Here is a 26,944-nt window from a genome sequence, read left to right as displayed (position 1 = left end):
ATACTGTTCTTGATTGGAATGCTACTAGTTGGTACTAGGAACTTTCTGCTTTCTGCATAAAAGTAGTAGCTTCTTTGAATTATTTGCAGAATTTTTTCCTAATATGAATAACTGGTCAACAGTATTTATCATGTTAGCAAAATGCTTCTTTCTCTATGCTGCCATTTCTAGTTTATGATATTCAGCATGAAGGCTCGAGAAGGAAGATTTCTGAAGTGAAACTTCTTTACGCGCGCTTGACTTGTGGAGAAAGCTGGTGAGTCGAGAACTTTACGAAAAGTGTGATCGGGCGTGAGAGGGAGGTATTAGTTAGTGAAGAAAGAAAGAGTTACGTTTCATATATTACTATAGGGGTAAGAGAGAAAGAGATGCGAGCATACATTTACGGTCGAGTAGGCTCTGAAGAATTAGGAGAAAATTGTCATACGTTGCCACTTATTTCAGCAAGAGATTTCAATGTTGATTAAATTTTTAATAAATCCATTCGAGTGATTCTATCGAAAAATAGTTCCGACGTACATAAATAATATCCTAATTTCAAGAAAAACTTATTCAAAACTCACTCCGTTAGTAGCACCCCTTATTCTAACCTTGAACTCTGGTTTTTATAGAGGTATATAATTTCAAGTTGACAACACTTTTTTAACTGGCGGCCATTTTGTCAGCTGTCAAGTGAAATATGATCAGTTTGATTTAGCATTTCAAAATGAATAGACTGACGCCTGAACAACGCTTTAAAAATGTGCAAATTTATTTTAAAAATCATGGTTTCGTTCGAAATACCTACGTATTGCGCACTGAACGTCCATCAGAACCATTAATTCGATTAACTATAAACGTTTTTGCACAACGTTAACTCTAAATGATGAAACGCTCCATAGAGACTTCGTACAGTGCGTACAGAAGAAGTCATTGCTGCTGTGAAGCGTAGCGTAGAGGAAAACCCAAATCAGTCTATCCGCCATCATGCACAGGAATCGAATATGTGTCCATCCACTTTGTAGAATATTTTGTGGAAAGATCTTGGTGTTCGTGCTCACAAAATCCAACTATTGCAAGAATTGAAACCACACGATCACCTAGCAAGGCGTAGATTCGGCGAATGGGCCCAAAACAAGATTGCCGTTGATCTCGATTTCCATAAGATAATTTTGTTTAACGATGAAGCTCACTTTTGGTAAAATGGATACATTAATAAACAAAACTGCCGTATTTGGAGTTACGTCAAGTGTATGTTGAGATACCGTTACATTCGGAAAAACTGACTTTATGGGCTGTTGGAATCATTGATCAGTACCTACTTCTTTGAAAACGATGCTGCTCGGAACGCTACAGTCGATGGTGATCGTTACAGATTCATGAATAATGACTTTTTCGTTAAGCAATTGATGTGCAGTTGCTGTGGTTTCAATAAGACGGCGCAACATGTCACACAGCTTATGTCACAATTGATTTATTGGAGGAAACGTTTAATACCCGCATAGTTTCACGTTTCGGACCCATGAATTGGCCTCCAAGATGATGTCATTTAACGCCAATAGATCATGAGGATATGTGAAGTCGCTAGTCTACGCCGATAAGCCCAAAACGATTGACCACTTGAAGGACAACACTCGACGCGTTGGAAAAAATCATCGAGAATTGGACCTCCAGATTAGACTACGTCCGAGCCAGTCGTGGTGTACCAGAAGTCGTATTTAAAATATAATGGCAGAAGATTATCTTTGAACAAAGTAAATTTCATGTTAAATTCAAAATTCATCTTGGTTTTATCCCATTTCCAAGTTCCATACCTTTATGGAAAACACCCTATACATTTCAGATTCCGGAAGGCCCCACAAAAAAAAATATTTTAGCGGGTAATTCTGAGGGATGTTTGTCTATCCTTCGGTTTGGACAATTGTTACTAGCCACTTTCAAACCAGCCTATAATAATGAAGCAGACCTCATCTTGCTGGTACCTCATCATTTGGGTTTATTTTCGAGGGGATACGTGGCATTTGAAGTGTACAATACACAACCGCAGTTCATTTCATGACTCGTGGATAGAAATTGTATTTGTAACGGAATTACCCCAGTAACATTTTGTAATGTAGAAAATACATTTGTTAACATAATTTATCACTGTCAAGGAGTGAATGTTGTGAGTTGTAGTTTATGAAATTGTATAGAAAAGGTTCATCCGATTCACAAAAATGAAGAAGATTTTCTTTTTCTATTCGAAAATAAGAGTTTGTAGCATCCTTCCGGCGACGAGGGATGCAACACTATTGTCTTCCTTATCAGAAACTTAGTCAGAACTTGATATCTTGATCAGCTTGAAAGTTGTGACGGGGGACTATTTACGTCTGTACTAGAGTATGTAGATGGGAATAACTAATTGACCAAAGTAACAGTTGGCTAAAGGAAAGAAAATAAAGAAATAGGGTTTTATGAAACTCCAAAGTGAAGAGATTTAACTTTGGGAAAGAACGGATGCTGCCCGATAAAGAATGATAAGATTCGAGAATGGAAGTCAAACATGGTGCATTGTATCCCTGATAACTTATAGGTACACTTTTGGTTTTGTGATCAACTATAGCACAAGTCTCATTGAAAAACTAATCAGGATGTAAGTTCTTGCTTTTTGTACCGAAATCGAAAGGAGTATTATTGACCCTATTGAACCTACCCTATTCACATCTTGTTATACGCAGAATTGAAAGAGTGGGACAACATATAACGGATCGAAAAGATAATAAATCGTTAAATATGTGTAGCAACGAATTCCAAACATATCCAAAGATCATATGATACCAAGTTACCCCTTCGAAAACATTTTGGGTTACGGGTCGAAATCCGAACATGATATGGATGATATGGGTAGAATTTAATTGGTTTCAGCGAAATGACTGAAGATTTTCACAGCCAGGTTGTACTAAGGGCATTTATGAAAATGAGAGTGATAACGATAATTGCTCGTCTTGAGAAATGAAAATACTGACAGACAGAAAGATATTGGGTTCATACTAGGTGTCATAATGTTGAAAAATCGCAGACAACAGAATATACAGTACGTTCCATTTGAAACGAGCTACCCTGAATAACTTTCGGTAGAATGATTTTCAGGAAGAATAAAAAAACAGGTCAACAATAGTATACAGAGGGACACATTTTGACATATTCACATTTCATGTTACTTCCCTTATCGCACTCCCAGAGCATGTCACCATTTTTCTTTAAATGGATCACCCTATATTGTTTCGCATTATCATATGCTCCATGGTGAGCAGATTTCAACGAAGTATAAAATATGGTCAGAAGCTTATGGTTTGGGAGCTACAAATTATTTGAGTTGAAAACGAGCCACCCCGAATAACTTTTGAAACAATGATTTGCAGGAAAAATAGAAACACAGGTCAACAATTATACAGGAAGACACATTTTGAAGTATTTGTTCTAGAGACAAATATGAAAGCAATAAATCAGAAAAAGAAATTTTTCAATCATTCTTGAATCAAAATCTGATAACTGGACAATGAGAAGAAAAAAAAATTCTGTAATAAATGTTCAGCAAGGTTTCCAACAACTTCCATATAATGGTACAAACGAGCTTTCATTGCCGCCCTCACATGGTTGAGAATATCGGAGACCTAGGTGGTCATTCCGTAGGACCTCTTTTGCCAATCCAGTGACGAAGAAAATGATCATCCAAAAATTGTCGCACTGGAGCTGCATAACGAGGAGGTGCACCATTCTGCTGGAGAACTATTTTCGTTGAATAGGTCTCTAAAATACGCAACTTTGCCATAATTTAACCGATACTCTATCTCTTATCGTTTACGAGATCCCCATGTCCATATATATATATATATATATATATATATATATATATATATATATATATATATATATATATATATATATATGTATATATATATATATATATATATATATATATATATATATATATATACAGTGTGTCAATTTGAAAACTTCCCACCCTCAATATCTCCCTTCCAGTACATAATATGAAAAAATGGTCAGACAGGTCAACTTTATTTGCAAGGGGGACACTCTGAATGAATATTTTCAACCCTCGGGGTTCAACCCCGAGGTGGATGTTACCCTCAGAATTTCAAATGGAAAGGGGGGTCAAGTGGCACATCATTTTGAAGGGCATTCAATTCTCTTGCCAATGATACCTTTTTCATTAGTTTTTGATGAGCAGTTTTTGAACAATAACGTTCCAAACGAACGGTGATTAGAAGTGAATAAGAATAAATGATTAAAACTCGCCCGCACTAGATGTTTGGTATTCAGGTTGGTATTCAAAACAAATGATTGTAATGGACTATTGGAAAAGGTGAGCATCGTACTAGGTAGCATCGTTCCAACCCTTGAGTAATATTCGAATTCGTGGATGTGAGAGGAATGTAGAACTACTTAGTTAACGAAATACGCATCGAGTGCAAACAAAAAATACTAAATTGCAAAAAACAAATTTCAACCATCTTGTTACGCTTTATCTGATAATATGTTCAAAATGTTGTCCATTCTGCTCTAAACAGTAATACAGTCTGTTTTCGAACTCCTCTCGAACATTTTGGAAAACTTCACCACTAATTGACCGGCATGCTGCTGTAATTCGTCCTTTGAGGTCATCCATATCAGTGGGCTGTGTTTTATAAACGACAGATTTGAGATATCCCCAAAGAAAAAAATCTAATGGAGTCAAATCCGGTGATCTCGGTGGCCACTCAATTGATCCCCTTCTGCCAATCCATCTCTCCCGGAATCGCTCGTTCAACCATTGTCGGACGGGGCGAAAATAATGAGGTGGCGCACCGTCCTGTTGGAAATGTAACAAATCTTCCTGCAACAGTAAATTACCGTGTGCATCAATTTGAGTTTCGAGCTCGTCAGTTATAAGTGGATCGATAGGTGCTTGAAGCATATCTAGGTACAGATCACCATTCAAGTTTTCTTCAAAAAATAAAGGTCCGATAATGGCATTTCCAAGAATACCAGCCCAAACATTAACTTTTTGTGGGTGTTGTGTATGTCCTTCTCGAAAATTGTGAGGGTTTTCGTCACTCCAATAGCGACAATTTTGCCTATTAACATTGCCATTCAGGAAAAATGAACATTCATCACTGAAACAGATATTGAACAGAAGATTAGGTAAAGCATTGATTCGAAGAGTCATGATTTCACAGAATTCTATTCTTCTGTCATAATCATCCTCATGGAGCTCGTGGAGAATCTGCATTTTATATGGATGAAATTTGTGCATTTTCAGTGCTTTCCTTGCAGTCTCGTGTGACATTCCCGTCTGTTCTGCTACTGATCGTAAGGAGCTAGTCGGCTCTGCAGCAAATGTTCCCAACACCTCAATTTGAGCATCCTCATTCAGTACTCTGGGGTTATTCCTTTTTTTATTCTTCACCGAACCAGTTTCGGAAAACTTTGTCACCAAATCAAGCACATACCGGTGACTTATATTAAGATTTGGATTTCTTTCATTAAAAAGAGATGCCGCCCTTCGTGCGCACTTGCCCACCTCTCCATAAATAAAAATTATTTCAATTCGGTCTTGGATAGTGTAAACCATTCTTACAATTTATACACTTTCTAAGGTATCGCTGATCAGCTCAACAAATGAAACTGAAATGATAGTACTACCAAATGGCTTGAATGAGATGAACACCTTTTTTGCTCAAAAAACGATACTTTTTATAGCAGAAGTAACAAAAAAGGGATAAGAGTTTTAAATCCGATAATAAACCCAAATGAAAGTCACCGAAATCAGATAACTAATTAATGTAAATTTTTTGAGGCTTGTCTAATTTTACCCCTGATGGAAAGTTGAAAAGCTGACCCGTCATCACAAGTTTTACTTATAAGAGAGTCAATAAATTGTATTTCTTTGCATACTAACTTGATAACCAGGCATTTTAGTATAGGCCAATTCTAATTACTTCTATTAGTTTAGAACTACATTTTCGAATACTGCTGATCGGAAAATAATAAATGAGGGCACCGTCGGCAAGCGAATTGAATGCCCTTCAAAATGATGTGCCACTTGACCCCCCTTTCCATTTGAAATTCTGAGGGTAACATCCACCCCTCCTAGGGGGTTGAACCCCGAGGGTTGAAAATATTCATTCAGAGTGTCCCCCTTGCAAATAAAGTTGACCTGTCTGACCATTTTTTCATATTATGTACTGGAAGGGAGATATTGAGGGTGGGAAGTTTTCAAATTGACACACTGTATATATATATATATATATATATATATATATATATATATATATATATATATATATGTAAATATATATGACAAGCTCAGGGTTGCCCTGTTTCTCTATTGATCATTAATCCAATTATTTCAACTCCCACCCCGAAGTATGTTTGCCGTGGAGTTGTTTCCTGGCTCTGTCTGCAGGTGGCGCAGTGAACATCCCATTAATTAACTACAGAAAGACTCCATGACTAGCTGGAATTATAATTGTTTGGTCGTGATTCCCGATACAGAAGGCCCCGACACTCTGTCGAATAAGGCCCTCATGTCCCCCGTTAACGGATGAACACATTTTTCATCCATCCCACCACAGCCAGGTAGTAGGACACCGTGAAGGGTGTTACTGATGTCTGAAAACTTTCATACCGCCACCACCTCTTAGTCATGAACTCATTTGGAGCTAGACTCGAAAAATAACTTGCGACGAATCTTTCAATTTTCCAAGTCGAAGACGTTGCACAGGTGCTTGATGGTTTTACTTCAACTCTGCGCGGCATTAGCATATATATATATATATATATATATATATATATATATATATATATATATATATATATATATATATATATATATATATATATATATATATATATATATATATATATATATATATATATATATATATATATATATATATATATATATATATATATATATAGGCTGATTCACCGTGGATGGCACATTAGACGTTTCTGGTGAACCAGACAACGTATCACTTTGAAAATTTAATGGAGGGCATATTCGGACATTCTCTAGCCAACTAAAATATTTTCGACAATGCGGTGTTGCCGCTTCTATTAGAAAGCAGTAGCAACTTTGATTTTTCAAATGGAACACTCTGTATATAATATTATTTTTGGAATCTCCAACAATTGCCCGACAACTTTTCTTGATATTTTCCTATACCTATCTGTTATTGTTTTCGAAATAAAAATTAATTTCAATTTTTTTCTTCGAAAATCATGACTTCTAAAAATGCCGATATCTTTTAGTTAAGAAGTACTATTATATCGAAATTTGGTTTGGAGTTAGGTGATACTTGGACACTTCCCACACGTCAGCCTAATCTCCGTTACTTCAATACAGGGTGGTAAAAAAATACAGTTTTTCCGTTTGCTTGAAAAAGTTGCTGAAGGTTGATTATTTTAAATGGAACACCCTGTATATTATTGAAAATTCGGAAAGCTGCTGAAATTTGCTTTCTTTCTATGTATATCATACCTATACCTAACTAGTCAAGTTTCGGACTTATGAACATTTATTTGTGAAAATGTCCCTTCAGAATGGTATTTCCATTCAGTATTTGGTAAGCAGGCCATGATTACTATTTGACAGTAGCGTTGTGACATTCTCCTAATAATATCGACATTTTCGTCACTTCAGAAGTTGCAAATACCTTCAAAACGATGGAACAAAACTATTCAAACGAAGTTCTTATGAATTTGTTTATTATTTTTGGACAGTGTGACAAAATTATCAGCAGAACATGTAGAAAGTTCAATGAAATGTATCCGAATCTACCGCCAATGAACCTCAAGAAATTTATACGAATTCAGAACAATTTCAATGCATTTGGATCAACTTTAAAAGCACCAAGAAATTCGCCTCGACCCGTAACTTTCGAAGACAACCAGATTAATGTCTTAGCATATTTTCACGCATTTCCCGAGTCATCGATAAGAAGTGCTGAAGAAGATTTGGGTATAAAATATTCATCGGTTCAAAGAATCTTGCGAAGACATAAAATGCATGATTATAAATTCACCAAAATTCAAGCAATGAAGCCTCAAGATCCTCAACAGAGAGTAGAATTTTGTGAAATGTTGTTGACACGCATTCAAGAAGATCCATTTTTTTAAAATAAAATTATTTGGACTGATGAATCGAAATTTTCGAGAGAAGGGATTTTCAATAGAAAAAATCGTCATTATTGGTCCAGTGAAAATCCTCACGTCACAAAAGAAGCCGGATTTCAAGAAAAATATAGTTTCAATGTCTTCTGCATGTTGATGGACAACAAATTGAGGTACGTGATATACGAGGAGTCATTAACATCCAGAAGCTACCTGAATATTTTGGAGAATACTGTAGACAGTTTCGTGGATAATCTGCCACTCGAAGATTATCGAAACTGTTGGTACCAACTAGACGGAGCTCCTGCACATTGCACAAGAGAAGTGAGCGCAGAACTGGATAGACTATTTGACGATCGGTGGATGAGGCGCTTGGGACCATGGAATTGGCCAGCGAGATCACCCGATCTTAATCCATTAGATTTTTATTTGTGGGGAATGTTTAAAGAAAAAGTTTACAAAATACCCGTGCGTTCGAGAGATGAATTGTTAGAAAGGATTGCCCAAACATTTGAAGATTTGGATCCCAATGAAATCAGATCTGCCACCACGAAAGCAGTCAACACCCGCATTTTAAAGAGCTTGGAAGTGAACGGCCAGCGATTCGAACATATTTTGAAATATTCCACATGATTGTTTTACTTTTTTATAATTATTCATATCAATATTTCCAATTTCAAGTTTCTTGGTGCTTTTTTAAAGTTTATCCAAACATATTGAAATTGTTCTGAATTCGTATAAATTTCTTGAGGTTCATTGGCGGTAGATTCGGATACATTTCATTGAACTTTCTACATGTTCTGCTGATAATTTTGTCACACTGTCCAAAAATAATAAACAAATTCATAGAACTTCGTTTGAATAGTTTTGTTCCATCGTTTTGAAGGTATTTGCAACTTCTGAAGTGACGAAAATGTCGATATTATTAGGAGAATGTCACAACGCTACTGTCAAATAGTAATCATGGCCTGCTTACCAAATACCGAATGGAAATACCATTCTGAAGGGACATTTTCACAAATAAATGTTCATAAGTCCGAAACTTGACTAGTTAGGTATAGGTATGATATACATAGAAAGAAAGCAAATTTCAGCAGCTTTCCGAATTTTCAATAATATACACGTTGTTCCATTTAAAATAATCAAATTTCAGCAACTTTTTCAAGCAAACGAAAAAACTGTATTTTTTTACCACCCTGTATTGAAGTAACGGAGATTAGGCTGACGTGTGGAAAGTGTCCAAGTATCACCTAACTCCAAACCAAATTTCGATATTAAAGTACTTCTTAACTAAAAGATATCGGCATTTTTAGAAGTCATGAATTTCGAAGAAAAAAATTGAAATTGATTTTTATTTCGAAAACGGTAACAGATAGGTATAGGAAAATATCAAGAAAAGTTGTCGGGCAATTGTTGGAGATTCCAAAAATAATATTATATACAGAGTGTTCCATTTGAAAAATCAAAGTTGCTACTGCTTTCTAATAGAAGCGGCAACACCGCATTGTCGAAAATATTTTAGTTGGCTAGAGAATGTCCGAATATGCCCTCCATTAAATTTTCAAAGTGATCCGTTGTCTGGTTCACCAGAAACGTCTAATGTGCCATCCACCGTGAATCAGCCTGTATATATATATATATATATATATATTCTTCTCTATATATATATATATATATATATATATATATATATATATATATATATATATATATATGCTTCTTCAGGGCAGTAAAAATGAGTGAAAAACAATAAATTGAAGATATAAATTGACGTAAAAGTTAACATGCATACGATTTTTTTTCTGTATACATGTTAACTTTTACGTCAATTTATATCTTCATTTTATTGTTTTCACTGCCCTGAAGACGCTTCCCATTAGAAGCGAAATTTTGGCAAAGTAAAGCAGAGTTTGATTTTTGATTTTTTGACTGAGAGACCCTGTTAATCCATTTTACCATATATATATATATATATATATATATATATATATATATATATATATATATATATATATATATATATATATTTACAGAGATAAATATGTTATTGAGTGTGTATGATATGAATCAAAAGGGGGAAAATTTGTGGACAGAACACTCAAAAAATGGAGGCAAACCGCGGACACGTGTTTCTGGCTATTGGCCTCATCTGCGCGGTGCAGCCAATTGCAAGGATGAACAACAACTGGGTACCAAAAATGAAAAACTTTACATATGCACGTAGCTGCCTACGTGGTGATGTTAGATTATGCCTGGGAATGCTAGGTCTTCTAATTGAAACCACAAATGTGCGGTTAGCTCCTGATGGTGACACCGTGCATATGTGAAGTTTTACATTTTTGGTAACCAGTTGTTGTCTATCCTTGCAATTGACTGCACCGCGCTGATGAGGCCAATAGCCAGAAACACGTGTCCGCGGTTTGCCTCCATTTTTTGAGTGTTCTGTCCACAAATTTTCCCCTTTTTGATTCATATATATATATATATATATATATATATATATATATATATATATATATATATATATATATATATATATATATATATATATATATATATATTTGTTCATTGCATATTGGTGAGCCCGGTATATGAACGGGGCGTTGGTCCACCCAGCACTTCCCGAATATATTTAGGTATATACTTTTCGGAATACTCTTCAGTGGTATGATTTTATTAATAGGCCCATCAGAGGGGTAGATTTTTTCTGAAAATAAAAATTTGACATATCCTTTAAACCTTTGTCAGCCCCATGCTGTTGGTCAGCCCATAGTTATACAAATCGCTATATGAAGAGCATCTTGGTCAGCCCTACAATGCTGCCACATCGAATGGCTGACCAGGAACGCGATCCATTTCAGTGTATCATTGGATTTCATCGTGAGGGTATCAAGTGTTTTTAAAATCCTGGCAAATCCAGTTTTTCAGAGGTAAACTATGTGTTAGTTTACCGGAAAAAATATATTAGGAAAAGAAAAAGATGCCGTTACTATTGACTATTTATGTTTCATATAGTTTCTGTATTATGTATGATTGATTACTTGTTTATTTTGTGGTAATTCATGATCACTTTAATGGAATGAATAAAAACACTTTTGTCTAAGTACCACTAGTTGATTTTATGTATACGACCAGTTTCGGGTTTGACCCCGCATTATTAAGTATTTTTTCAATACTTCAAATCAAATCAAAAATCTTTGTTTCCGTAGACCTAGGGACGGCATGGAAAAAGTCACATAACTCAGTACAATTACAATGAGGTCACAATCATAAAACAACATAATTATATGATATATTACATAACATTCAGACCATAAAAGGGGTACAAAAATTAAAATTTAAAATTCCAAATCAGACTGAAAAATTTCATCAAGCAAATAAAATACCTTTTCACATAATACTTTCCGAACTTTTTGTTTAGAGAGCTTTACACTAGTTATTTTTTAATGGATATTGGGAGCTTGTTGTACAGTTTTTTTGAAATGATATGAGGTCCATTAGTCACCTTGGCTAACTTATGACTAGGAATTAAAATGTTATAGTTTTTTCTCAGGATGAAGCCCGAAAGAAGACATGTATCATCTCTGTTCTAAAACTTGGAGCAATTTGATTTAACGTAGATTACGCAATTAAAAATATACATGCAAGTAACAGTTAATATATTCAACTTTGCAAATAGTGGTTTACAGGAATCGAGTTTTTTTTTAAAACAAATTGTTCTAATATTTTTTTTCTGGAAAATTAATAAGACACTGATTCTATTGCAGTTGCCAAAACAAATAATACAGTAATTGAGGGCAGAGTAAATATATGCATAATAGTAACTTTTAAGAATTTCAATAGACACAAAATTACGCAGATTCCATATAACGAAACAATGTGTCGCTAATTTCTTCAGTATGAAATCAACATGATGATTCCAATTGAGTTAGGAATCAATAAAAACTCCTAAAAATTTTTTATAGTTTACCTGTTCAATATTTTTAATCTCAGACCTAACCAATACACTACAATCAGTTTCCTGAATTGTAAAGAAAATGGTGTTGGTTTTAAGATTATTTAGAATCAAGCCATTCTTAGAACAATAATTTTGCATGTAGAATACAGCATCATTTGCTCTTACTGACAATGTTTCACATTCCGAACCACTGACAGTAAAAGATGTGTCATCAGCAAATTGTATAGAGCACTGTGGATGATTAATTTTTGAAAGGTCATTAACAAATAAAATAAATAGTGTAGGCCCCAAAACACTACCTTGGGGCACACCTGTAACAACGTTTCGAAATTCAGAGAAAAATGACCCAATCTGAAGCCTAACTTTAACAACCTGTGTACGACCAGTTGAATAGGTTTCAATCCATTTCAGACTTGGACCACGAACGCCCATGCCAAACAGTTCATCAAGAAGAAGACCATGATGACTGATACAAAAGCTCGTGTCAAGTCGAAAAGAACACTAAGTGATTTTTCATCGTTGTCGAAGTTTGATAATACATGATTATGTAGAGAAAGGATGGCATCCTGGGTTGACAAGCCCACTTGAAACCCATATTGGTTGTCAGATACGATATTGTATTTATTTAAAAAGGACACAAGTTTTGATATGATTCTTCAAATATTTTCGAAAATGGAGATAGTAAAGCAATACCTCTGTAGTTCGACATTACATGCTTATCGCTTTTTTTATAGACTGGGACGACCATTGCTTGCTTAAGTCGGGAAGGAAAAATACCTTCAGAGAAAGATGAATTGATTAGATAAATCAGAGGTTCCATTATTTTCAAAGCAGCCTTCATTAAAACATTGCCTGGCAATTCATCAACCCCACTGGAATTTTTCGAACATGCGAATTTAATTATTTCCACGAGTTCAGTTTCATCTATTGGATAGAGGAAAAGACTCTCAGTTTTTACACAACGATTTTCAATGCCACCAGGTGCAGTATTTTTTACTAATGACTCCAATGAATCGACAAAATAACTACTAAATGCTTGAGATATACCGGGACCATCGTCAACAAGTACACCATCGCCAATGTCTTAGATGAATCGTTTATAATAGTATTTTTCCTGATGATAGACCAGGCAGCTTCAGATTTATGTTGAGCCTTGAGGAATTGATTATTAAAGTATTGACTTTTTGAGAGCACAATTTTTTGTCTATGATTTTTTAAGAGTTGCTTATATTGACCCAATAAATGTACATTGGTTTGGCTCTTGTTCAAATTATAAATATCTGAGTAATATACCTTCTTCAACGATATCCTTAGTAATCCATGGTTTGTGTCTACTTGAACTTTGATTTTGTTTAATTTTTTGAAACTGTTTAGGGAAGGATATATCAAAAGCTTGAAGAAAAACATCATGAAAATGGGAAAATTTAGTATCGAAGTCAAATTCAGTGAAGTATAGAAAATTGCACTTTTCATCCGATAATAAATTTATGAAATGGAGGATATTATGATCATCAAAATTTCTCTTCAAAAAATAATGGTATATATCAGCGGCGACGAAATTTATAGGTAAGGTAATACTTGGTAATGGGGTCAAACCCGAAAACGGTCATATAAATAAAATCAAATATAGGTAATTAGACAAAAGTGTTTTTATTCATTTCATTAAAGTTTCAGTATTCCTACGAAATCTGCAATTGTTTGACACGCGTTAACTATTTTGGCGCGAAACTCTTTGAGAACCGTTACGATCTTTGCAATGGTCCTAATGCTATTTTGTTAATTGGCTTGCCAATATTTTGGTATACTTAGAGAATAATTAGAGAATATATAGGTATATGACGATTACAAATAAATATCATAGAATCTACTCAATTTTAAGTAATTCACTGTTTTCCAATTCCTAACTCAAATGAAATATTATTTTCCTGTGTTTTCATTTTTAGTTCGAATGGATGTTTCAAATTTGGTATATCGATTTGATGTGAATGTGTGTAGAAAGTAGCAAGTATTAGAATAAATATGATACTTCACGGAAGCTCATCAATTTTTTTTTATCAAATAGACGTTACAGTTTTTTCAGGACTGTTGTATTAAATATTCATTATGCATGTATTTCTTCAAGCATTACGATATCCATTTATCACTAGTGAATAATGAAATCATTACAGAAAAGCAAGTAGGCAAGTTTGTTGAATATGTCAATTCCATACACCCGTCAATAAAATTTACCACTGAGAGGAAGGTAAATAATTCATTAAATTACCTTGACTCAACCATTACAAAAAATAACAATGAACATGAATTTGCAATTTTCCACAAACCATCTTACACGGACATTATCATACATAATTCCTCTACGCACTCTTACCAGCATAAAGTTGCTGCATTCAATAATATTCTTCATAGACTGTTGAATAATTTCCAGAGAGAACTGAGTTTGATCAAACAAATCAAACAAAAACTACAAAAGCAAGCCATGGACCATATCTACCCAAATTCAAGATGCGATAACGTCAGTTATGAGACATCGTCATTTTTGGCTGAACTAACCAATAATATTTTTTTGAAGAAAGACTGCGTAAACTTAGTTCACAGAAATAGTAATAGTCCGAATAATAGTGTAAGTGCATTTATTAAAAACAATAAAGACAAAACTTCGGTATCGGATAGATCAGGAGTATATCAGCTGAGTTGTGGCTCTTGCCCAAAACTGTATAATGGCCAAACAGGGAGATTATTTTCCAAAGAATTAAAAGCTTAGATGTAATTTTGTGAATAGAAAGACCAATTTCACATTTGCAAACCACCTTTTATAGTCTATTTCAAAAGAGTGTAGAGTAATACAATCTCATTAAGTATTAAAAAGCGCTACAGGGTGATCCGTCAATAAATTCTGTCACTTCCCTAGTCCGCATTGCAAAATTATGTCGTTTCATAAAGAGCAGGTAGGTATCACCCTGTTTTAAGGGATTTGTCCATTGTTATCGACGGATAAATACTGAGCCAGAGGCGCGCTAGTGGGATAATTGCCAAAAGAATATGCATTCATAAAAATTATATTAAAGGAAATAAAAATTTAATACAGCAGAACAGTGTTATTGAAAAAATATAAAATGTAACAATAAAATATATACGAACCGAAATCGGGAAATACTCACAAACACACACGAACGAACTTTACGTATTGAAACACTTGTGGGGACTTTAAATCAATTTATTCACAAAAACGACAAGAACTTTACTGGATACGTTATTACAATTTGACACTTGAACAATACTAAAACTGTGAACTTCCCTTAACGTTTAACAACACTCTATTTATACCCTAATTGAATGTTCTAGAGATTACTAGGTACAATTTTCGAGAACCTTCCGAGAAAATAATTATTCAGACTACCCTTAATTCTAAACCCTAACCTAAGCAAAAGTGTCACTGTCACTGATACACTGGTCTCTGTCCAGATTGCTTATCCCGCTACAGTATATTTACAATTCAATTAAATTATTCTACATCAGTATAGTCTTCATCCGAAGAACTGTCATCATCCCCTGGTGTTATAATTATAGGGTCAACCACCTGATCGACCAAGTTGTCCAGTTCCCACATTTTATCTTCCTCTTTTAAAACATGCTGGATTGCTTTTTGCCAGTTTTCTGATGTGATTTCCATAATGGCTTGATCAAACAATACCTTGACATCTTTCATTTTAAATGTGGTATTGTGCCTTGCAACATATCCTTTAACTTGTGCCCATATAAGTTCTATAGGATTTAATTCGCAATGATATGGCGGTAGGCGCAGCACAGTTACTTTATACTTTTCTGCTACATCTTCTACGGCATATTTCATGAAGCGAGATTTATGTTGTTTTACTATGGCTAGTAGTTCCTTCTTTACTGAATTCGTCTCAAACTGAATACCTTTATTTGACAGCCAGTTAATAATTTCTTGCTTTCTCCAAGCTGAAGTTGGTACCTTCTCTAAGCGCCTTGAATGGTAGCTTGCATTATCCATAACCACGACCGAATCAGCTGAAAGAAATTTTAACATTTCCCCGAAGTAGTCTTCGAAGACATCCGAATTCATGTCCTCATGATAATCTCCCGTCCGGCACGACTCAAAGCTTAACAAACCTTCTTTTAAAAATCCGTCTTCGCTTCCAATGTGAGCAATTATAAGCCTCTTCCCTTTTCCCGAAGGCACTTTAATACCCGTCGAAAGGCCTTCTATGAAAGCTTGGCGAGAACTTGTTATATTTTTATCTTGCCACATTTTTTTGACTATATAACCTTCGTTTATCCACGTCTCATCAAGATAAAAAATTTTCTTTTGCTCTCTGCGGTACTGCTTTATAGTTGTCAAATATTTTCGTCTCCAGCAAACAATTTCATCACTTTCCAGTAATAGTGCCTTTCGATTGTGCTTTTCCCAGGCAAAATTCATACTTTTTAAAGTTTTCCATAAAAGTTTTCTGGATATCAAAGGAATATCGTTATCTTGGCTTATCTCGATAAATATTTTTTCAAGAGTGGGTATTTCCTTTTTAAAATAAAACGAATGAACTTTTCTTCGAATGTCACATTTGGTGTCTTCATCTAAGATTTTTATTGGTCTTCCTGATTTTCTCTTGCATGGACTTACCTGGCCTGATATCTTTCTTTCTCGCAATAATTTAAAAATCGTGGACTGTCCAATTCCAGTCATTCGGGCACATCGTTCAACACTTTCTTGCACAGACAAACTAGGGTGATCGTGTTTTATGCAATCATATACATTTAAAATTATAACTTTTTCGCAAACAGATAGCGGATAATTTTTTACACTTCTTTTCTTTGGAGTAAATGTCCCCATTTTATAACTTTTTCACTATTTCTATATCACAATATCACTGTACATTTAATTGGTGTAGTAACAATTACTATTATAACTCGAATGTTTAAGACACCATTACAATATATTTAAACCCTTTTTCTTAATTACCTGGGTTTAATAGGTATTGCATGATTGGTGGGCAGGGTCAAAAAGGGAATATTATAATGACATGGCACCTCGGAACTAAGTGTTAACCCTTTTTTGAGAAATCATGCTCAAGTATATGAACCCAAATTGCATATTAAATAAGTTTACAAGAACCACTAAAATTAATCTTAATCTTTTTTTAAGAAATTTTACTTACCTAAATACATGTAGGTACTTAGTTTTAGACCAAATTATTTCCCAAAAATGGCCTTTTATTATTATCTATGTCTGTAATTTTTAATTTACTTTAATTATTAAGTTTAATAATCCTAAGATTTGCCTACGCCCATGGACGACAACGAAATTCAGGCAAATTTTATGACACTTCATGATTTATTACTCTACACTCTTTTGAAATAGACTATAGCAAAAGTACATGAGTTCAGTCATGAATATGACATGTTATATTTAGAAGAGAAGAGTTTGAAATTCAATCTTCTAAAATGTCAAGCAATCAATAGATTCAAGAATTCGGGTAACTACCTAAATGATCAATTAGAATTGAATAACCGTTACTGAGTATTTTTCAAATGTGGGGACTGGGACATAAGCTCAGGTCATTTAATCCATTACAAACTCAAGTACTTGAAATGTAGGTACTTTAAATTTTAAAATTAGGTACACCAAGCATTAAATTTGTAAAATATAGTAGATAAAGATACGCCCGAAGAAGCCATTGTATGGCGAAACACGTGTCGCGTTTTTATAAAACTGTTTAGTGGAACATTTTTGGCTGTGAATTTTAGAAAGTATTTTGAAGTGTTTTGTGTGAGAAACTTTGCCAAAAATCCGACAGATATAATTCAACGCGACAAAAGTTGTTTTCTGTTAGGAACTTAACAATAGAAATAATTGTTGTATACGTTTTTGTGAGAGATTGTATCAATTAATCTAAAAAGTCGTTCACTTATACTTCAAGGTCCATCTTCACAGTAAATTAGAAATCAACCCTGAAAAATCATCGTTAAATTCCTGATAAAATCACTTATCCAATAGATGGCATATATGGGGTTATTTTGTTTGATATTTTGAAGAGGAGTGTGTACGCGTCTCAGCGATACCTTATATTATTTCACAAAAATTAGGTGTTTCGGGAAATTTACATTACTGTCTTATTTATGGAGATATTGAACGTGGCTCCTTTTGAAAAAAATTCCCTATATGCAATCAATTATTTATATTTTGAGCTGTTTTGGAATCATCCGTATCTCTGAGTATAGGTTGGAAATGAGTCAAATCACTTTTCAGTATCGTCCTTCCATTTTTTATTTTTATCATTCATTTTTGGATCTATTTTCAACCCGTTTGATATCTTGATAGAGTTTTTCAACACACTGATCTCATTTCAGATCATCAGACACGCACAGTTTTGAAAACAATAAAACCTTCTCAAAAACAAACTTGGTCTAAGGAGCAAAACGAAATATAGTCAAAAAGTTTTTCGCTCCGAAAAAAAAAAGAAGTGCTAGAATTGAATTAGTTCTTGTTTGTATCTAAAATATAAGGAAAAGAAATATTCATCATTATTAAAAAATAGAAACTGGGCTGCAATCAAAGAATACGTTTACTGTTGTTATAGAAAGAAGAAATAATATTAATAATTTTCATTTGATATTTTTTTACCCATGTTGTAGTTTCATTTCATTAGAAATTATGTTATTTTTTCATACTACGTGTTTATTAGTTTACCGAACAATTTTTGTCAGCAGTTCTCAAATTGAAGAATAATACTCCATTCAAATAAATGTTTATTCAACCTGATCAAATTTTTTCTGTGCTGAAATATTCCAAGTCTTTTTTATTTTGATTGAAATGTCTGCTGCGGGTTATAATCGATGATGATATGACGTATTCATCGTCATGAACAGTCAACATAATAAAAAACATTGGTTTAATCTCTACTTCATTATGTTCAACCTGAACAACATCATACCTCCAAAAACTGAAAGGGAGTTTTCGAAAAAACTATTGCTAAGAAAAAGAGAATTGAAACTTATTACTAATATCTGTTTCACAAATTATATCTTACCTTATGCTAGTCACTCAGAATTTCGTTTCGTCATAGAAAACATACTTAGTGCGATTTTTACCTAATTTTTTAACTAAATTATATATCGGAAATCCGTAGTGCTGCTGCAGATTTTTATATAGAATTTATTGAAACTGTAGACATTCTGGATATTCACTATTCATTTCTCAATAAATTCATTACCAGATCATTCATCGCATTTTAGATTTTTCGTTTGTGAAAAAAATGTCATTTTTCATCTACTCATTTCTACTCAGTCACACTTCGATTATTTTTGTGCAGTCAGGTTTTCAAATCTACAATTTCAAAGTCAAACCCGAAGTTTCCTGCTTAATGTCTAAAGTTGATTTACACAACGCGATTTCTGTTGAGGCGTCCATGCCAAATAATTAGAATTTGAAAATCTACATTTGAAAATACAAACAGGAAACGGTTTAAAATATGTCTGTCGCACCCCTACGAACGACAACCCTCAGAAGTATAAACTTGTACTAGCTATAGATTAACGAGGTCTTACATTTTAACGTGTGATTCCGAACACTATATTGATATTTTCAACTTATAACATATTCAAATTTTTGTATCTAAGATAGTGCAGAGGTTAAAATTGCTTCGACAAGCTAAATGGAATAACGCACTGTTAGTAATTATATTATTATTATCCTAACTAGAACGGAAACAGTACATTTCCGTACTCGACACCGTTATCCGAAAAAGCTGATTTCGGGTAAGTAGTCGAATGTGGGAAAGTATGAGTTCAGACCAAGCATTTTTCTACAAGTAAATATGTTACGAAGCTCTGATAAAACTTTTATATGCGAAACAATCCCTGATCTAAATTGCTTGTATAGATATAGGGTGATGCACGCACACGAACGCTTGTACAAAAAACATACAAAACAGGAACTTTTTCATAAAATTCTACATCTCTCAAAAAATTTTCCATTTCTAATATCGAATTTCTGCACCACGACAATCTAGTTAGAATCATGAAATGCAAGTGCAGCGTTGCCCGATTGTGGGCTGACCAACATGCTATCCATTGAAAGTGTTCGTATAAACCTGGGCTCACAAAGACACTATTCACATCAGGTGTATACAATTACACAGCCACGCCTCCTGGCGAAGTTTTGTGAAAGTAGGTGGTGTATCAGCTATGTGTATATGGTGTAATGGTCGGCCCAACCGAAAATTTGCTAAACGTCATTTCACATGATAACATGTCCAAAAAACACTATATACAGTGGGAAACGTTGGTGAGCCCGAAACCGGGACGACCGACGTTTCCGAGGGCTGACCAGAGTTCACATCGTATATTCTACGGGCTGACAAATGACCGTTTACATATATATATATATATATATATATATATATATATATATATATATATATATATATATATATATATATATATATATATATATATATATATATATATATATATATATATATATATAAAAATACTTACCGTTACTGATTTCAGTTATAACAAATATATCTTTTAGAATTTTCTGATTGGATGAAGGATAAGAATATAAAGGAGACTTGCCTCTTTTATGACACGAATCTGTCATTTTGAGGCACAGTTGAGTGACATTACGGTGTAGATGACGACATGTGACGGGTTTTTGTTGTCCATTTCAATTTGTAGGATTATTCTTGAAGCAAGTCTTCCATTATGCAGCAATAATTTTAAAGTTGATCTAGAAAACTCTTTTTCAGTATATACTCATTACTATTTTTGTTACAGAGATGAAAATAGCGTATGCTTTGGGAACGATCAGTGGCCGAATGATTTCACCACCTTCTGCAAACAGGCGTACAGTTTAGTGCGTTTAGTGGCTGTGAGTCATACTGGCAAACTAGAATATGGATATTTTCCAATACCTAGTAACTGCGTATGTTCGTATAGGAAGTTGGGTCCTGATCCAGAAAACAAAGCTAAGAGGTGACGGCGGGGAAAATAAGTAACAACGAAACTTAACAGTTCATAATTTCAACTAGGTTTTTCTTTCATATCTCTGCGAAAATCCAAGAAAAACGATTAATGCAGAAAAATATTTCACTGGAAATATTATTTTATTTCATTAAAAAATCATAGACAATTATCACACCAGGGTTGAGCTGAATAAGATATTCTATTCGATGGATTGGAAATGATTGAAATACTTGAAGTGTTTGAAGAATTTCATGTATTTTAGGGCTTCGCTAACCTTTCGAGATTCAGTTAATTGCTCCTTCAAAGCTGAAAACAAAACATATCCATTCAACTCTATTGAATAAAGCACATTTTCTATAGAGCGTTAAATGAATGGTTTTTGTGCATAGCTCTGTAGTTGGATACATTGTCAACAATTACAACAATTGTTTCTTCCCGACTCATCACTATTGAGTTCATTTGGGAATTTTTTGAAATAATTTTTCACTCATGAATATGGAATTCAAGGGCTTTTCAAAACATAATTATGTAATATGTACTTGAATAATATGATGAATTATGTAATTATGTATAATCATTGCCACTGAAATTTTGAATATTATCTAAAACATTCAGAAAGAAAAATTATTTCCATTACAAGTCTCCTTTGATATTTTGTTCATACGATGATATTGAAAATTTTCAAAAGATATTTCTGAAATTGAAATTCGAGAGGTTTTCATACAATCGAATATTTGCGATTGTTACCGAATGCTTCTTTGTTGCTTAAACAATAGGGATGCTGGTTTTTCTGGAAACTATATTTTCTCATCAAATCTTTATTAATAATAATTCAAAAATTATTTTGCATCTTCATGCTTTTAAAATTCGTTTTTAATATTGACTCATGACAAAACTTCTCATTTGATATGAATCGTTTCAGTTAGTTTTAAAACGAAAAATGATTTCCAAATCAAGCTTTTTCCGGTGGTTGTATTTTCAAAACATTGTGAAATGAAGTAGTCTGTAGTATTCCCTGTATTTTACTTCAGTCAGTGTATAATATATTTTGGTAATTAAAGCCTTCAAGTCAGTTAGAAGTAGAAACATAATTTGTGATATCGTATTTTGATGTTAGTTAGCGGTTTTGACTCAATTATAGGCGAACTTTGCCGATTATGAAGTATTAGAGTTACGTTGGAATAACGACTGATAAATTAAAATCTACAATCTTGTGAAATATCGGAATTTTATATAAATGTACGATTTGTGATATATTATAAGATGAATCGAATAACACATCGAATATTTATTTATTATTTTTATTTATATATTTATTGTAGAGTGAGTACTTCGAACGATTATTATACGCAGTCGAGCTTTGCTCATCATTTGTTTCAATAAAAATGGAAGTCTGAGTGTATTGTTTATTTTTACGAGAACGTTTATTGAAACAAGCTGAATAAACATGGTGCGATGTTGATGTATCATTTTAAGGTTGTTTCATTAATACGACATGGAGTCTTCCTAAGAACCATGCACCTGGTATGACTCAAAATATAACATGTGGAAGAAATGGTAATTTATGATTTTTTTCAAAACAATGGCGATGAAAACATGGTAATAGTGGATCAAACGGATGGTGAACTCAAAACTAAAGATATTTGTCTTGACTCTTTACTGAAGAAATATTTGAAAGTCATTAAAAAATGTACGAATCAATTTTGGATTTCTCCTTCACATATACAAACTAGAAGAAAATTTGCATTTGAAATAATTATTTTTGTCTAGGCGAGTTGAATTTTGAAAAACACCAGAATTACTTAGTCTCGTTTCTATCAAAACTTGTAACAATTTTTCATTGGAAAATACTTTCATCAGTATTTTTGACTTCATCATTAATTTTTGCATCATGTACAAATCGGAGACTGCAGAGGCCATTCAATTTTCCTTTTTTTGTCAATCATTTTCAAATTTTCTAATGTAATTCTTCGTATCAAATTTCGGGCAGAACGAAAAACAAAATATTTCTTGGACAAATGAAGCGCCAAAATCCCTTTATAAGGTGAAGAAGATTCTTGTAAAAGCGTATTTTCTGAAAACATTCATGAAAAAGTAAACTATCCAAAGTGACGCTAGCGATACAGGCGATGGAAGTGTCTGGACGCATGGCGTCGAAGGTTTTTTGCATGTTATGGCTTGTGCTTAGATATCTCTCATTCGCACTGGACATAATGAGTTGGTGAGTGATAGAGAAATTTTAAGTTCCATATTTCTACTGGATAAATTTCATCAGCTTGTGGTAGATACTGGGTTCAATGTTATATCCAAATGTATATATTTAAGTATCTCAATATAACTGATATTGTAAATAATTGAGAGATATATTGACAGACTTTATCAATCAGTCATTGTCAAAATCATGACTTCAGTTGATTGTAACATTAATTGATATTATTTCCATTAGGTCAAGTAGTACGTGTAGTCACTGAAATATATTTTTACATACACAAATTGAAGTGCCCAATCATTTTAGCTGTTTCGCAGGGGGGATAGTGTAGCATTTTTGAAATGCTACCATTTATTTTTCTCTGACACTGCATTTTCAAATTGAGTGACAATGTTAGTTACTCCCAGGCAACACTATGCATCCATGAATTCTGTAAGTTGAATTTTGAAACAGAAGGCATTGTCGAAACAGTTTTTATTGAGTATTTGTTGAATAACAGGGATTTTACGTTATTGATGAAAAAACGTTTATATGGATGAAGATCGGTCTTGAAATATTCTTCGCCGTTTTTTCATGGATTCACTTACCCTTATCCATTAGATCAGTAACTCTGCTACTAGAAAGAGTGTTTTTTCTAATGGAAAGTTCATCCAGAATTCTACGTCATGTTGCATTTTTGGTAAAATTGAAAGATTGGCAGTTATTTTCAATACTATGGATCACAAAAAATTGGTAACTTGGCAACACTTTTCTATTTCTGAATATCCTTAACTTATTGAAGATATGGTTATGATACCAGTTGTTGGTTTTCATACACACAGCCTAGAAAAATAGATAGTCTCCGAATCTTAGAATTGACATAGAGTCCTGTGAAAAATAAATGTAGAGAACAGACCAGATATTTTATTATTTTTTTCCCAACATGAATTTATCACTGAAAATTATATTGCCTTGTTGTGGAATCAATTTGGTACTGATGTTTGATTTTTATTACATTAATAACTTCGAACTGAGAAGCAAAATCATGCTACAATATGGTAATGTATTAATATCAAATTTTGTTGAATCAAATAACCGATGAATGATCAGCATCACTTACACTGTCTTTATTTATGAAATAAGTGATCGAAATATTCACGATCATTCATATCGACTAAATTGTTTGAAATAATCTGGTTTTTATAGTTAACGTAACCTCACATGCATGAAAGTAAATCTTATGCTTGTTTTTGTAATTTAAAATAAACACCGTTAACAATTCCGACAGCACAATAGGCCTCTCCATCATAAGACGAGCGAAAGCGTAGCCTTCATATTGAAATGGCGGTAATTCAAAACGTTCGTACTGTTTTAATCAACAATGGCTGGGCAAGAAATATTATCTCTACAAATAAATAAATTATTGGAAAAAACCACTGATGGTGCTTCACTTGTTTATAATTCAGTTGAGGCTCATAATTGGGAACAATGTGGTTAAAACGTTATGGGCGTCCGCAAAAAGGAAAAAAAGTGAGCTGATTGAGAGGTTAGGTATCAGTAATTGTTTACTATCTGAAAATATATGAAAAAATAGTATTTACAGTTTTATTCTTATTAATAATGTCAATTTATTTGATGTAATTGAAAATATATTTCAGTTGTGTGTTACTTATGGAACTAATAAATAAATCAAGCTATTAATATTTTGAGGCTATACATATGACATTATTGATTAAACAAATATGTAAATACCGAATTGAATATGTTTAGTAATTTTTATTAGAGGGAAATATTCAATACAACATAATATAAATGAAATTTATGAAATTTACAATCAAAAATGCAATAAGGAATAATGTACGTATGTTGAAATTCCTGTTAGCTTAAAGGATCAGGGTTTTGTTCAGTTGGAATGTAGTGAGCAAATATAAGTATCCTTGGTAACATCATCAATAGATTCAAAGCCTCGGGCACTCCTGACACATTTTTTCACCTATAATTCACATTTACCACATTTTGCATATGCTTTAATAGGAATGCTTTGGAAAATTTATAAAATAGTACCTATGTATTAGTTTTGAATGATTTGTATCATGTATCACTTTTACATACTCCATAACAAAACCGTTTTGTTGGTCGTTTTCATACAGATAACATAATTACAATGGGGTATAGAAATTTTTTTCTGATTATTTTGACTTACTACTTTTTTTTTCACTTTTTTGCAATTGATAAACTTCAATTTATATTTTGATTTTCAAAACATGAGTTGCGGGCTCTTCAACATGGTTGTTTACAAAAAACAGTACGAAAAAGATGGCTGATACTGACGCATGCGCGTAAAAAATATTTGTGATGAAAAGGCCTATGAGTGTCCTGGCGCTCATAGTTTGATTTATAGTTCTGCCCAATAATATTTATCAACGATCCACCATTTGTTTTCCGACGAACCGTTGCCTTTGCATGTATCTTACTTTTTTAATAATGAATAATTATTTACATTCTGGAAAACCTTCAAGGATTGATGAGATTACAATACAAGTTGCACTGAAATCAAGATCTTCATATGAATTTCCAGTAGCTGAATGTTTCAGCGTTTTTCCGCACTAATTGCATCTCTCATAAGGCTCGATCCACACTACGATGCCGTTCTCGGTCCGATCTTGCTCCGGTCTCGGTCCGATCTCGCTCCGGTCTCGGTCTGTTCCCGGTCCGGTAAAGTATTCTCAAACAAGAAAGAATCAAAGTATTCTCACTATCGTATCGCTCTGGTTCCGATCCGGCATCGCGCCGGTACCGGTTGGTCGAATAGAATATTTGACTGGAGCGAGACTGGAGCTAGATCGGACCTGTCATGACTTGTACCGACAGTGTGAATACGTTTTTGTTTCAACTCCAGTCTTTCTTTGGTCTTGCAAGGAGACGTTACAGTTTTCTTCTAGTCATGGGTAGTAATAAATCGTGGGATTCTGAAAAAGGTAAGTACTTTATCTGAGTTATTTATAACATTTGATCATAAGTAATAAACTTTCCTTCGTCGTCTATCAAATGACGATATGTAGTTAGTAAACTGCGATGTATACACATTCTTCTTCTTTTCATTTTATGTTACAATTTTTTTTCATTTGTATTCTGTTCGTCCAAACTAATAGCTATTATCGTTAATTCTTCGATTGAAAAATTAAATGCCATTTTTTGGCGAGTACAATTTATCGAATTAATTCGAAAAACGTCCTATGTCGATTATGGATCGAGACATACTGAGTGTGGAACTAGTAGTGTAGACACAGCGAGATTTGATCGGACCGAGACCGGAGCGAGATCGGACCGAGAACAGCATCATAGTGAGTATCGAGCCTAACTGTATTTTGTTTCGTTATCACAATCCGAACTGACTCTAATTGACTATTCCAGGAATCATCGTTCGTTTGTAAGTAATTCTCGAAATCTATGAGTACTCTTGCGCGTAGTCCGTCCAGCATATTCATATTGTATTATGGGTATTATCCAAAACGACACGACTAATAAACGGTCATAAATGACGTGATTGAATCAGTTATGTAATTAGGTAGGTATATTCAAAGTGAGTGGATCTATTGGACCCTCCTCTGCAACGTACGAGCTGTTTATTAATTTTTTTTTATGAAAAAAAACCGCATCAACCGTTGCAGAAT

At 33.6% G+C, this 26,944-nt stretch overlaps 1 protein-coding gene and 1 long non-coding RNA gene across 3 annotated transcripts in view; both read left to right on the top strand.

The window, feature by feature from the left end:
• LOC111504858 (protein spaetzle) overlaps positions 1 to 22,479 on the top strand; it is a 144,305-nt gene extending 121,826 nt beyond the window's left edge. For both annotated transcript variants that reach the window (XM_074172943.1, XM_023159569.2), the window contains exon 3: positions 20,894 to 22,479. In XM_074172943.1, the coding sequence (XP_074029044.1) occupies positions 20,894 to 21,095 (202 nt within the window). In that variant the 3' untranslated portion in view covers positions 21,096 to 22,479. The remainder of the gene's footprint in view (positions 1 to 20,893) is intronic.
• On the top strand, positions 10,644 to 13,683 carry LOC141481433 (uncharacterized). The gene is made up of 2 exons (XR_012464976.1): positions 10,644 to 12,775; positions 12,829 to 13,683. It is a non-coding gene; the product is annotated as an uncharacterized lncRNA (long non-coding RNA).
• Positions 22,480 to 26,944: the final 4,465 nt, after the last annotated feature.

This window comes from Leptinotarsa decemlineata, unplaced genomic scaffold (genome assembly GCF_025532065.1).
Source record: "Leptinotarsa decemlineata unplaced genomic scaffold, Ldec_3_MD MMD2_tig00000199_RagTag_RagTag, whole genome shotgun sequence".
Lineage (NCBI taxonomy): Eukaryota > Metazoa > Arthropoda > Insecta > Coleoptera > Chrysomelidae > Leptinotarsa > Leptinotarsa decemlineata.
The sequence above is the reverse complement of the archived record's forward strand: the minus strand, read 5'-3'. Positions and strand labels throughout refer to the sequence as shown.